Genomic DNA, 14,057 nt, shown 5'->3' with positions numbered 1-14,057 from the left:
CACAGGCTCAAAAAGAAAGTCCAGCTGGATATTAAGGTCTCAAATGCAAAATCAACACCATACTGATGAAGATATGATTCGAACTCCTTCCCCAAGACACCAAACTGAAAGATTACTCAAAGAGAACTGAGTCAAAACTTGCTGAAGCACGTCTTCTGATGATGTGGGTGAATGATCCACTGTTATCATCATATCTTCATCAGTATGGTGTTGATTTTGCATTTGAGACCTTAATATTGAGCTGGACTTTCTTTTTGAGCCTGTGCAGTTACACATTTTCACCAGAGAGGTCTCCAAATCCCCAAAACCGAAATAGTGCATCTTTAAGTGAAGTTCTTCAGTTAAACATAGCTTCTTACTATAGAGCTTATTAGCTTATTCATTTTTAACCCCTACTGCATGCATTATGAGAGCAATTAGAAAAAAATCAATTCACTTTTTTTGCATAAAATAATCCTTGATTTATTTTTTCAGACCCTATTATTAAATTCAAAACATTAAAAAAATAACAGTGTGTGCGGGGGTCCTTTTGGAGTATGTCGCCTTGAGGCAACATTGTGCAACAATGAGAAGAAATGATATAGAGCCATATTCCCTGAAGTGGGGAGACCTGGCTTGTGACTGGCTAAATCCATTCCACTGTTGCATAATGTTGCTTCTAGGCAACAAACATATTTCTGCAAAATCTCATGACAAAAAAAAATGATACTCAATGTTTAAAAAAGAGGTTTAAAGAGATAGTATGACCAAGACCAAGCACATGCTTTTTACTGACGTACTCAAACTCTTCCCTTTATTGTTAACCCAGTCGTTGTCTTTAAATTTGTGTAATGTTATTGTAAAGTGAGGGAAATGAGTTTGTTGCCCTGAGGCAACAACGTGCAATAGAGGGTTAAGACAAAATATCAGATCAGTGATGGTTTCAGTATCAGTATCGGGATCAGAAAAGAAAAAATTGTATTGTGTCTTGTAATTTTTAGTGCCCCTTACCCACATTGATCATTCCTGGACAATGCTTGTAACTCATTCACTCACATTTGGCAAACTGAAGATTCTCCATAAGGGGGAGCTATTAGTACTCCAGTAGCTCTTGATGCTTTGTAAGAGTAGCGCTTCACAGCAGTGAGATGTGTCCCTGTGTTACACTATTTTAAAATGCCAGGTGCTCTTTACACTATGAACATTTCATGATGAATGAACCTGTAGATTTTTTTTGGACTTTTTTAACACAATTTCTTTGATCTCCTATAAAGTTCCAGTTTCAAAGGTTTTCTGGTGACATTCTCGCTCTCTCCTTCTCTCTTTCCTCAGCTTTCTTCACAGAGGTCCCTCATGACATTACAGCACAGAGCGGACAAGACGTGGAGATGGCCTGCTCTTTTCGGGGGGCGGGGTCGCCCTCCTATTCGCTGGAGATCCAGTGGTGGTACATCAGGAACCACAAAGAATGGACAGACAAACAGACATGGACCACCAATCAGGTGCATCTTCTCCATCCTTTCATGAAACACCTGTTCTGAAGGTGTCCAGTAGTATTTATGTACTCTCTTCTTCTGCTGCTTTCTCTCTCTCTCTCTCTCTCTCTCTTTCTCTTTCCCCCCTTGCTCTCTTTTCCTCTTCTTTCGCTTTTCTTTCTCTCTTTCTTTCTTCTCTCTGTCTCTTTTGCTCTTCTCTGTCTCCCTCTCATCCTTTCTCTTGCTCTTTTCGCTTTCTCTCTTTTTCTCTCTCCCCCCTCGCTCTCTCTTTTCCTCTTTCTTTCACTTTTCTTGCTCTCTTTCTTTCTTCTCTCTCTCTCTTTTGCTCTTCTCTCTCTCCCTCTCTACCTTTCTCTTGCTCTTCTCGCTTTCTCGCTCTCTCTCTTTCTCTCTCTCCCCCCTCGCTTTATCTCTTTTCCTCTTTCTTTCACTTTTCTTGCTCTCTTTCTTTCTTCTCTCTCACTCTCTCTCTGTCTCTTTCTGTCTCTCTCTCTCTCTCTCTCTCTCTCTCTCTCTCTCTCGTGAGCCGATGAGTCATTCTGTCGAAGATGTCTGACTTATTTAAAGCCTCTCTGCATTTTTTTGGTGTGATTCTGAGCTGATTACCCGTGTCCACTCATCCACCGTGATGCACAGTGATCAGTCTCATGCAGCTCACCGTCTTCTGATGTTTATTTTGAGCATCAATTTTGAGCCCCTCCATATGTGACGTATGAACACACAATGCGAGTAAACCAGCCGTGACTCAAATGCTGTGGTAAACATACAAGCCATTCATTAAGAAAGCATTTGCACATTTCTTCTCAAGGGAGAGAGGCCAGTACTTTAAAGCTACAGTTCAGGGAAATATTCAATTTGGAATCCTAAATGTGTCCGTTTGCCAAGACATGTTCGGTGTCTGAAGTTTGTCTACGAGGCTCATGTAGATAACTAATGATGGACCCCTGTAGCCCACCAGTTAGCATCCTGCAAATTGCATACTAGGGCTTGCGTAGACTAGCCGTCTAGTCTACTAATAAATCCACTGGTTGATGCTGTGAGCAGCAGTCGAAAAGTTGAGGATGGTATCGAAGATACAGCTGCAAGCTGTGTTGGTCTGTGCTGTGGGCTTGTAAGTGGCACAGGCTAGGCTTTAAGAATCACCATCTCTGATAGGAAAGGGTCATTTGACTGATGGTCAATCACAGAACTTTAGCATAACAAACAGATCTGCGTTTGTGGAGTACAAGTTGCAACACGAGGGCGTCTCGTTCATTTGCTACCTGTATCTATTCTAAGTTCTTCATAATTTCTGATCATTTGTACATAATTAAATGCTTCGGATGCAAACAAAGTCATTCTGAGTGGTTTGATATGAAATGTCCAGTTGTAGAGAAGCTGAGTCAGAATTGTTCACGGTGGTGGTGATAGGAACCGGACGTCTGAAGAGTTTAATGCCTCCCTCAAAGTTATCATATGAAATGGGTGTGAATACTGCCGTATTTTACATTTATCACTGTTTTACCATCATCAGTATTACGTATAAACACTCAGAAGACCCACCTGTTTTATTGGATAGTAAATAAAATGGTTATATTTATGCTGTAGACATTGTGACCCCTGGTTCCTGTCAGCACCACTGTAAAGAATCTGTTGTCTACAACAAAAAGCTTACAAACTACTCTAACATCTCAAAGAATATACCACGTTCTAAAAGGCTTCCTGAGGTGAGTAGAGATGCTCATAGCGTTTAGCTCGATAAGCATTTGTCTCCTATCGGAGTAATAATAATACCAGTGAATCGAAGCACAAGAACCAGTTTAAATTCTCTGAGAGGAGTGTTTCTGAGAGCTGTGGTGATTTTAGAGTGCAGTTTACATCAGAGAGTCTGTGTACTTCCGTGGGCAGAGTGACTGAAAATCACTGAATCACTGAAAAATACTACAAAAATTTTTATGAAGAGCAACTTTCTCCCATCCTCTATCAGCAAACTACTAATAAAACTCTTTTCATGGACGTCAAGATCGCTTACTTTTATTTAATATATCGTCGCTGTCCCAAAGAAAACCATGTATCTCCATTTTTTGTCAATTTTTATATTTCTACATCATTTCAACACACCAGCTGCCCCTTACATTGGGTGAAAATTTCATGATGGATGGACCAATAGAAATGCTCTAAAATCTTTTAGAATAAAACCTCTTTACATTGACTTACATTGAAAGGTAAGTGTTTTTGCCCTCTCCTGTAAAGTTACTATTTTGGAGATATTTGTTTTTCTTTGGATCGCAACACTATGGTAATAACAACTACTTTTCACTGCTTTTTTGACTGGTCAGTTAGTAAAAATTAATAGTCATGTAAGTTAAGGTTGGGCGATATGGTTAAAAGAATGTCACGTCATTTTGATGGTATGTGATGTGCATCATGATATTTATTTTTAATAAGTTGCAACAGACAACAAAGAACCTGTAGTGCCATAAATTATGTCATAAATACCACAGTAATAATAATAAACCAACAAGTACAATGACTTTTAGTGTTCTATGACATGCACTGCACTAAATCTAGTTCAGCAGGCCTAAATATGTTCACTGTACAGTGCACCATGCAGTGTTCTTGAAGAACTGTGTTGTTTCTGATACTGCATGCCGCTCTGTTATTTATAAAAATAAACAAAATGAACAGTTAAAAACAGTGGTAGCAGCAGTAGAAATAGTAGGCCTGGCATGATCATGAAATTTTAGCTAACGATTAATTGCACAGTAAATAATTCTGATAAACATTTTAGTTGCCTTTTTTGTTTATGGTATTCAAGGCCTAAATGAAGTACAAGCCCTAAGTGGCCAGTGTCTAGCTCACTTAGTAGCTCCCAACTGGTAACACACACAGACCGAGCTCAAATAAACAAACAAAAACTGTCTCCGCTGCCCTCTATAGGTGCTGCAGCACCAGTCAGAAGTTAGAACTTTGTTGCTTTCGTAAGACCCTTGACATGTTTCAGTTAACACGTTTAGTAGTTTCTTTTATTTACATGTATTTACTTCAGCCCAGCAGAGGAAAACATTCCCAGTTCACATTAGCCACGTTTACATGCAGTCTAATATTCCAACAATAATCTGACTAATAGCTCAATCAGAATAGAACACATCAATGTATACACCTGAGTCGGAATAGACTAGTCCAGTTGAGGCCATTCGGAATACAGTTTCTATCTGATTGAACGAGGTGGGTAATCCTGTAAATAGTCAGTTAAACAGAAGAATAATAACTGTGTAAACGCCTGTATCTGATTACATTCCCAATCGGAAAGTCTAAGTACCTTCTGATCATGTGCATCATGCCATAGTGAAAGTTTATAACGTTCAGCATGGTGGAGCAGAAACTGGTCTGCAGAGGAGACGAAGTTTATGCTCTGATCTTTAAAAGACGGCGGTGGGACGGACGTCCAGCTTATGTGTCTCAGAACACGACGTCTTCCTCTCAGCCTTCTTTAATAAGGACATGTGAGGTACGTTTTTCTGAGTCTGACATCATTTTAAAGTAATTAAAAACACAAGCACTGCTCACTGCTGCTCGTCTCACTCTGACTGGACTTACATGATGCTCGTTGCCCTGGTAATGTCTACACTAAGTGGTTCTCTATGCATGTGCATCATGTTGGATCGGATTACTTGCAGTGAGCATGTAAACAGACAGAGTAGAGTGAGCAGATAAACACCTCAGTCTTAATCTGTAATCAGAATGTATTTAATCGGATTGGCAAACGTCTTTGCATGTAAACACAGACATTGTTATATGATTGTGAAACGGTAGAAAAAATATAATAATTGTGACAGAGGTGTTCCTCTGTTTTTTTTATATTTCTACCCAGATCAGTCATATCTGTGTTTTTCTCCCTCCTCCTCTGAGAAAATTACAGACTGAATTACCTCCTGTTTTTCTCCAAACCCAGAGACCGTCTGACAAAGATAGTCCTGTCTGGATACACAGCACCATGTTTTTCGTAGATCGTTTTTCAGAAAGATGTTGCATTGTGTTAGAAAAAAACATTTGACTGCTGCTGCTCCCCATATTTACTCTTCTAGCATGTGTGTCCATATTAAACATCATATTTTCTTAATCTAGGTGGTCTCCATCCTCTCTACACTAGGAGAACGTTAGCAGCAGGAGAACCAAAATAAACCCTGCCAGAAAAGCGAGCTCTCGCAGGCTGATTAAAGGGATGAATGTATGAAGCACCTTATATTCACAGTATATACACAATATCATCAGTGCATTTCTTTATATGCACAGTATAGAAACTAATCCGAACTCGGCTTTAGATCTTTGGACAAAGCAGGGTTGTTCAGCTCTGGTCCCTTATTCAAACACATCCACTAAACCTGGCAGTTAGCACGAGTTTAATCAGGTGTGTTTGAACACCCTGCTTTAAAGTGTATGGGAATCAGCACCATGGACAGCAGCCACAATAACCAATAGCAGCTGTTGGGTTATTCAGCTTTAGAACCATGGAGAGCAGCACGGAAAGCTGCTCTGAGTGACGCCAGGCCTAGTTCAACTCCACACAGCCTCTTTTACTGTGGAGGGAGATCAGAGAGAAGTGGATATATGTCGTTAATTTGCTAATTGAGGTTTACTTGTAGCTAATTATATGGATTCTGTTATCACTGTTATTGCTATTTAGTCTGTTATAGTTGCTATTACTTCTACTGAGTATGTTCAACTCTAAACTTCAACAGTATACTCGACGCAGTCATGCCAGAATGCTGTTCTAACAAGAACTTAATTGGTCCATTTATGCTCGTCCCACACATGCGATCTGTTGTAGTTACTGTTGCTACGTTGGACAAGCTTTACTGGACTCATTCAGCCTGGTAAGAAAGAGCTACATAACGCTGAGTTTCCAGTTTGGATGCACTGATATGTGGTATTTGTAATGTACATACCTGTTGATAAAATGTTGAAATTGTATCTGTAACATCTGCACTAGAATGAATAAAATGCAGATGTTTTACTGCAGTTGCCCAGCATCACCTAAACTTTCTGCTCTTCCAAAGTGCAATAAATCTGTGATCAGATATCTGTTTGAAATATCAGTTCATCAGTGTTTGATGCTGATCATTTTTTAAGCAAATATCTGCCAATACTGATATGATTCTGATTAATTTTGTGCACCTCTAGTTCCCAGTTTAAACCACACTGTGCTGTTAGAGATCTAAGAATCTACAGCTGGCTGAAAGTGTCAAGGAACGTGTCAACATGCTAATATTATCTCAGTAACACAGCAAAAACACATACAAAACACATAGAACTGGAAATTAGTTCATGTATTTGAACTAAAACTAAGCTGTGCTACAGTTTCTTGTGTTGAATGGGATTCATACAAACGCTCTGTAAAGCCTGTCCAACCACACAAGCTATGAAGCAACACATCAGTGTCTGGAGCCTGATTAGATCAGCTGAGTGGCATCGAATAGGAGTAGTGAAAAGAGGAGAAAGAGGTAGAAGTGGAGAGGGACGAGGAGGAGAGTGGGGAGAAGAGAATAGGCAAAAAGAGGAGAGTGCAGAGAAGAGGAGAGGGAAGAAAAGGAGAGTGGAGAGAAGAGGAGAGAGAGATTGGAGAGAGAAAAGGAGGAGACTGGAGAGAGGAGGAGAGGGACGAGGAGGAGAGTGGAGAGAAGAGAAGATGGAAGAGGAAGACAGTGGAGAGAAGAAGAGGGAAGAGGAGGAGAGTAGAGGGAAGAGGAGAGAGAGATTGGCAGTAGAAGAAAAGTAGAGTGGAGAGAAGAGAGATTGGAGAGGGAAGAGGAGGAGAGTGGAGAGGAGAGAGATTGGAGAGAGGAGGACAGGGGAGAGAAGAAGAGAGGGAAGAGGAGAGAGAGATTGGCAGTGAGAGTGGAGAGAAGAGAGATTGGAGAGGGAAGAGGAGGAGAGTGAAGAGAAGAGGAGAGAGAGATTTGAGAGGGAAGAGGAGGAGAGTGGAAAGAAGAGGAGAGAGATTGGAGAGAGGAGAGGGGAGAGAGGAGGAGAGGGAAAAGGATGAGAGTGAAGAGAAGAGAATGGAAGAATGGAAGAGGAGAAGAGTGGGGAGAGAAAGGAGAGGAGGAGGAGAGTGCAGAGAAAAGGAGATGGGAGAGGAGGTGAGTGGAGAGACGAGGAAATAGAAGAGGAGGGGAGTGGAGAGAAAAAGAGATGGATGAAGAGGAGAGAACAGAGGGGGAAAGCACACAGGTTTAGATGCACTGAGGAGACTGCAGCAGGAAACAGTATCTACACATTAATCACACAGAGGTAGAAATAGCATCAGGTTTCAGAGAGAGAGAGAGAGAGAGAGAGAGAGAGAGAGTGAATGAAAGCTGAGAGAGCAGAAAAAGAGAGCAGAGAAAGCAGAAGGTGGGAGAGGAAAACAATCAGGAAAGATAGTGAGGGACAAAGAGAAACAGGAGAGAGGGGGCCGAAAACAAAAGAGAGACAGGCAGAGGGAGAGAGAGAGACAGAGAGAGAAAAACGAGAGAGAAACAGGAGAGACAGAGAAGCAGAAACACAAAAGAGAGAAAGAAACAGGAGCAAGAGAGGGGTTAGAAGAGATAGAAGAAAAGTGAGGTGTCAACAGAGAGTGAGATAGAGAAAAAGAAAGGTGCTGAGGAGTATTTTCATTGGGTGTGAGAGGTAAAGAGAGTGAGAGGAGAGAAATGGAGAGAGGGAGACGGCCTGAGAGATGAAACAGTTGTACGGCTCCCCACTGCGTGCTCAAGATGCTTTTTAATTGGGGGAGGGAGGAATAGATGGAGGGAAAAAAAAAGCAGGGAGGCAGTGAGAGAAGTAGAGAAAATCTCACTCACCTCCACATCATACATTATTCATACAGAATACAGCCTGCTGCAGTCATGTGGAGCACAGGGTCCACACACACACACACACACACACACACTGACACACACTCGCACACTGACACACACACACACACACACTCACACACACTGACACACACTCGCACACACACACACAGACACACACACACACACTGACACACGCTCACACACGCACTCGCACACACGCACACACACACACACACACACAGACACACACACACTTGCACACACACACACACAGACACACACACGCACACACACACACACACACACTTGCACACACACACACACACACACACACAGCGGCTTATTTTTGTACCATTTTATCTCATATGTATTATTGATTTATGCACAGTATTGTGCAAAAGTCAGAGACCAAACTTTCGCTTAATTTGTAATCAAAAATAAAATTGAATACAAACTATTTGTTTTCCAGCATCAGGAACTGACACAGAAGCTTCAACAACATCAGTCCAATAATAATAATCCAAACATAATTGGATTTGGAGCTGGATTTGAGCTCAGTCATCAGATTTCTCTGTGCATGTGAACTCTTACTCTGATTTCTTTCGGATTTCTCGGTCTGCATGTGTGCAAAACAGACTGCTGCACCAGAAATAAGTGAGCAGTGTTGCCGAGAGACGTAGCAAAACACTTTTGGAGCGACACTGAAACCAACTACATTCTCAACAAAATGAAGGATTTAAATATTCTTCATCTTCTAGACGATGTATGTTTGCATTTTTTAGGTAAAGCAGCTCGATGTTCAAAAAAAAGCCACATCCTGAGTTTTACTCTATGTTTACATCGTGTCTTCTTCTGTGAGTTTATTGGCTGGGTGAAAAGCAGAAATCCGATTACTGTCTGACTCATGTTGCCTGGAGTTTCCGCATTATCTGATTACCCAAGTGCATGTAAACACGTTAATCAGATTACTGGTTAAATCTGATTTTCTGCAGTTATCGGATTATTAAGTGCATGTAAACACACTCAGTATGTAGTGTGTTCCCTCTTTAGCTTTATTACAGCTTCGGCCTTTTTAGGAGACTCATTTTTAGTTTTTCAAAAAACCTTTAGGGATAATTTTCCACACCTCCAAAGTTCAGTCTTAGAAGTTGGGTTTGCTTTTTCTGCTCCTCACGATCCAAGTGATGTTGAGGTCTGGACTCTGGGATGGTCAGCCCATTGTTCTGAGAACACCAGCAGCTTCTCGAGAGCGTCTTGATTGTCTCACCAGTGAGTTTTGGGTCGTTACCTTGCTGTAGATAAATTTCTCAGTGAACTGTTTTCCAGAGGGTATTGCGTGATGTATTAATGTGTGTTTGTACTTATCAACATTCATGTAAGTATCTATATGTATTACTAATATCCCCCATATGTGTTATATGCACCTGTATGCTGTTCTGCAGTGGCCAGGACCCCAACAGGACCACCACAGAGCAGGTATTATTAGGGTGGTGGATAATTTCCAGCATTGCAGTGACACTATGACCTTTTTTTACACAGGCAGAACTACTTTTGTCCTGAAAACGTACAATAACACATACACACTCTGCAACACACTGGCATGTTTCTCCGTCACAGCTGCACTGTATCAACTGTAACATGGATTTCTTTCAGCAGTCCGTAAAAGGTTGATGTCAGCCCAGTGGTCAGAAAACATGGCCTCTGACCAAGAAAGGTTTGGTACTGGAGGATAACAAGCTGCTACCGGCATAATTCCCAGCGAGGCATGTAATTTTGATTCGGTGGAGGGTGCACTGTACCCGAGACAAAAACACACTGACCTTTCTTTGAGGAACTACATGCTGTATACTGTATTGTGTAGTATATTCAAGAACAGTGTACTATCTTGGCTTTATGTCTATTTAATTTGTCCTAACCTTGTTAGGACAGGAATATATGAGATGCCTTGAAAATGAAGCACATTACTGACTTTTTTGCAAATCAACATTCATCATTGATTTCACGTTGCAGAATGCAGCTGGATCGAAATGGATTTGACCTTTTCCTCGGCCAGCATGTAAAACATTCGGAAGCCAGAGATAAATGACACTTCGCTTCTACGTTGAATATATTTAAACTGTGGTATGGATGCTGGCAGGACTGACCTCTTCGTCTTTATCCTGCAGGTGGTGCCTCAAGATGAACTGTCGAAGGATGCTACAAAAATAAGTGTAAGTTTATTGCTTAAATTGTACATCCACTACACATATATGGTTGTTTTAAGCTGAGCTTAACTTTACATCACATACAAACTTTAGCTTAACTTTACATGCATAAAACATTGAACACTTAAAATGTGACTGTTTGATCGTATTCATTTCCCTCAAAACTGTTTTGTGGAACATTGTACACCAGGAGTGCCCAATCCAGGTCCTGGAGATCTACCACTCTGCACAGCTCAGTTCCACCTCTAATCAAGCACACCTGATCCAGTTAATGAAGGCCTGAAGCATTTGAATATTAGAGGCAGGTGTGTTGGATCTGGTATCTCCAGGGTGGTAATGTCCAGGACCAGGATTGAGCACCCATTCCGTACGCTGTATCTCCCAAAGTGTCTACGCATCTGCTTGTCTGAGATTTCTTCCAAAATCAAGGGGCAGTGCCCCCCCCAGCTTTGCTCCTCTGCTGTTCTAAGAAGCCTCATCAATAGATGTTTGAACATTGTTGCTGAGATTTGATTCAGTTCAGCCACAAAAATGTTAGTGAGGTCAGGAATTTGATGATAAGTGACTAGTTCTGGTTCACAGACACCTCTCCAATTAATCCCAAAGGAGTTCAGTGGAGCTTAATCACTCCAGGTCCTCTCATAGGTGTTTAATGGAGCGTCATTCCAGCTCATCCCAGAGATGCTTAATACAGCTTCATCATTCCAGCTCATCCAAAAGATGCTTAACACAGCTTCATCATTCCAGCTCATCCCAAGGATGCTTAATACAGCTTCATCATTCCAGCTCATCCTAAAGATGCTTAATACAGCTTCATCATTCCAGCTCATCCCAAGGATGCTTAATACAGCTTCATCATTCCAGCTCATCCAAAAGATGCTTAACACAGCTTCATCATTCCAGCTCATCCAAAAGATGCTTAACACAGCTTCATCATTCCAGCTCATCCAAAAGATGCTTAATACAGCTTCATCATTCCAGCTCATCCAAAAGATGCTTAACACAGCTTCATCATTCCAGCTCATCCAAAAGATGCTTAACACAGCTTCATCATTCCAGCTCATCCCAAAGTTGCTTAATACAGCTTCATCATTTCAGCTCATCCCAAGGATGCTTAATACAGCTTCATCATTCCAGCTCATCCCAAGGATGCTTAATACAGCTTCATCATTCCAGCTCATCCAAAAGATGCTTAATACAGCTTCATCATTCCAGCTCATCCCAAAGTTGCTTAATACAGCTTCATCATTCCAGCTCATCCCAAAGTTGCTTAATACAGCTTCATCATTCCAGCTCATCCCAAAGTTGCTTAATACAGCTTCATCATTCCAGCTCATCCCAGAGATGTTCAGTGGAGCTTTATTAGTCTAACTCATCCCAAAGGTTTTCATTGCGAATCATTCCAGAGGTATTCAATGGAGCTTAATCACTCCAACTCATCCCAAAAATTGGATAATACTCCATCACTCCAGACAATGGAGCCCCACAGTTTCACAGCCCATTGCTGGGGAGGTTTATACTCCTCTAACTGACCATTGGCATCGAGCATGGTGACCTTAGGCTTATGTGTGGCTGCTCCAGTACATCCAGGCCTGTTTGCGGTGCTTTTCCATGGAGATTATACAGGCTGCAAGTGTGCAATTCAGAACCTTTGTTGGCAGCAGACTCAGTGGCTAAGTCCACTAATTAGAAGGGACGCCTGGACACCTTTGGTCATATAGTGTGCATATTGGAGCTTGAGGTATCACACTGATGTCAAACCTCCCTCTCATTAGAGTCAGTTGTACAGTAGTGGAATGGAAAAATACATTTTGTGTCTTTGTTAGGGCAGGAATTGGAGCAGAAATATGTTTATGCACGCTCTGTCTTTCACAGCCTCCCTCTCTCTCTCTCTCTCTCTCTCTCTCTCTCTCTCTCTCTCTCTCTCTATCTGTGGCTGTAGTGTTAGTGTTTTTGCCCCCGGCTCGGCCACAGGTAATGATTTGTTAACAGGCAGTTCTGTACTAGCCACTCCTGCTCTTGCTCAGAGGGGTGTTTTGTGAGTCTGTGTGTGTGTGTGTGTGTGTGTGTGTGTGTGTGTGTGTGTCTGGAGTCGGTGGAGTGAAAAATCCCTCCGGTGAAAACACAGGGCACTGCCTCACTGTGCAGAAAAGTTACAGAGAGGAATGGTCAGAAAGAGTTTAGGCTTTTCGGTCAGTCAGACTGTCGAAAAGCAAACATGAACTTTCTCATTACTTCTGAATTTAAAACGTAGAATCAAATCACTATCACTCTCAGTCTCACAGACTCAGTCCCACACAGCAAAATCCTTTTAAAAATGTTATTTTGGCCAAAAATTAGTGCATAATTCATTTTATATTATAATCAATTCTAAACTGATAATAAAAATCAGTGCAGTTCAATCACCAGCTTAAGATCGATGCATTTTTATGCCACTTATGGTATCTATTCTTATCCCTAACTGTGTATTGTAATGTTTAAGAGGCCATCTTTGCTATGAGCAAACACCATCTTTGACCATCGTTGTGGTCACTGTGTGCTTTCAGTGGTCATTGTGTTTTAAACAGCCTAGTGTGTGTTTTCTGAAGTGGACTTTCTACAAGAATCTTTTCATTTCTGCTCCGTTTTGTAATTGTTTGGGGGACGTCCAGTGGAAATGACCTGTTCTGAGAGGGAATTATACAGTATTCGTGTCGATATGAATTCCTTGTACATATTTCCTGAGGTCACATTTGCATATTCATTCACAATTGTACCAAACTTAGAGAATAATAATGTAATTGAATCGTTGAGGTCAGAGATTTGCATTCCCGGAATACAGTAGTTCTGTAAGTGGCGTCTCTGAGCCGCGTCTGCTTCAGCACAGCTAGCGTCTCATTAGCGCGCTAATACAGACGAGCTGTCTCCACTGCTGCCGCTCACATCCACATGGGGCCAGAGCGTTACTGTTGTTTACTGCTCAGAGAGCCTTTTTTTAGCCTGTCTGCCTTAAGTGGCTTTTTAGAAAGGAATAAACATATCTGTTGCAAAGACAAGGCAAATACCTTGAAATGGATCCAAATTGTCTTCAAACTAGAATGATGTGGCTCTTGCGCTGTTGCTGTGTTTTTAAAACGTTCTATTATTAACATGCTTTTAAAAATGTTTTAGACTCATGTTTTCCAGACAGAAGATGAAAGTGTAGAGCTTTTGGTACAGTGAGACATCCTATAGCCTGTGTAGAGCTTGTGTCTCTAAGTAGTATATTAAGCACGTAGTAAAGTTTTGGTTATTTGAAGGTGGGCCTATGTGATAAGACAAAATAATGGACCATTGCATCATGCATCAGCAATGCCTGTGTGAGTTCTGCTGTTCTGTTTCTCAATCTGGCATTCACAGCAATTGCTTGAACTGAGGGGCGGCACGGTGGCACAGTGGGTAGCGCTGTCGCCTCACAGCAAGGAGGGCCTGGGTTAGATTCCCGGCCGGGCGGCCAGGGTCCTTTCTGTGTGGAGTTTGCATGTTCTCCCCGTGTCTGTCTGTCTGCCCTGCGATGGACTGGCGACCTGTCCAGGGTG

The 14,057-nt window shown here is 41.7% G+C and overlaps 1 protein-coding gene across 1 annotated transcript in view; it reads left to right on the top strand.

The window, feature by feature from the left end:
* Positions 1–14,057, top strand: part of LOC118822983 (V-set and transmembrane domain-containing protein 2-like protein) — a 76,759-nt gene that overhangs the window by 57,950 nt on the left and 4,752 nt on the right. The window contains exons 2-3 of the mRNA XM_036592326.1: positions 1,312–1,481; positions 10,462–10,506. Of these exons, the coding sequence (XP_036448219.1) occupies positions 1,312–1,481; positions 10,462–10,506 (215 nt within the window). The remainder of the gene's footprint in view (positions 1–1,311; positions 1,482–10,461; positions 10,507–14,057) is intronic.

This window comes from Colossoma macropomum, unplaced genomic scaffold, assembly GCF_904425465.1.
Source record: "Colossoma macropomum unplaced genomic scaffold, Colossoma_macropomum, whole genome shotgun sequence".
NCBI classification, from domain to species: Eukaryota; Metazoa; Chordata; class Actinopteri; order Characiformes; family Serrasalmidae; genus Colossoma; species Colossoma macropomum.
This window is presented reverse-complemented; position numbering and strand designations above follow the sequence as displayed.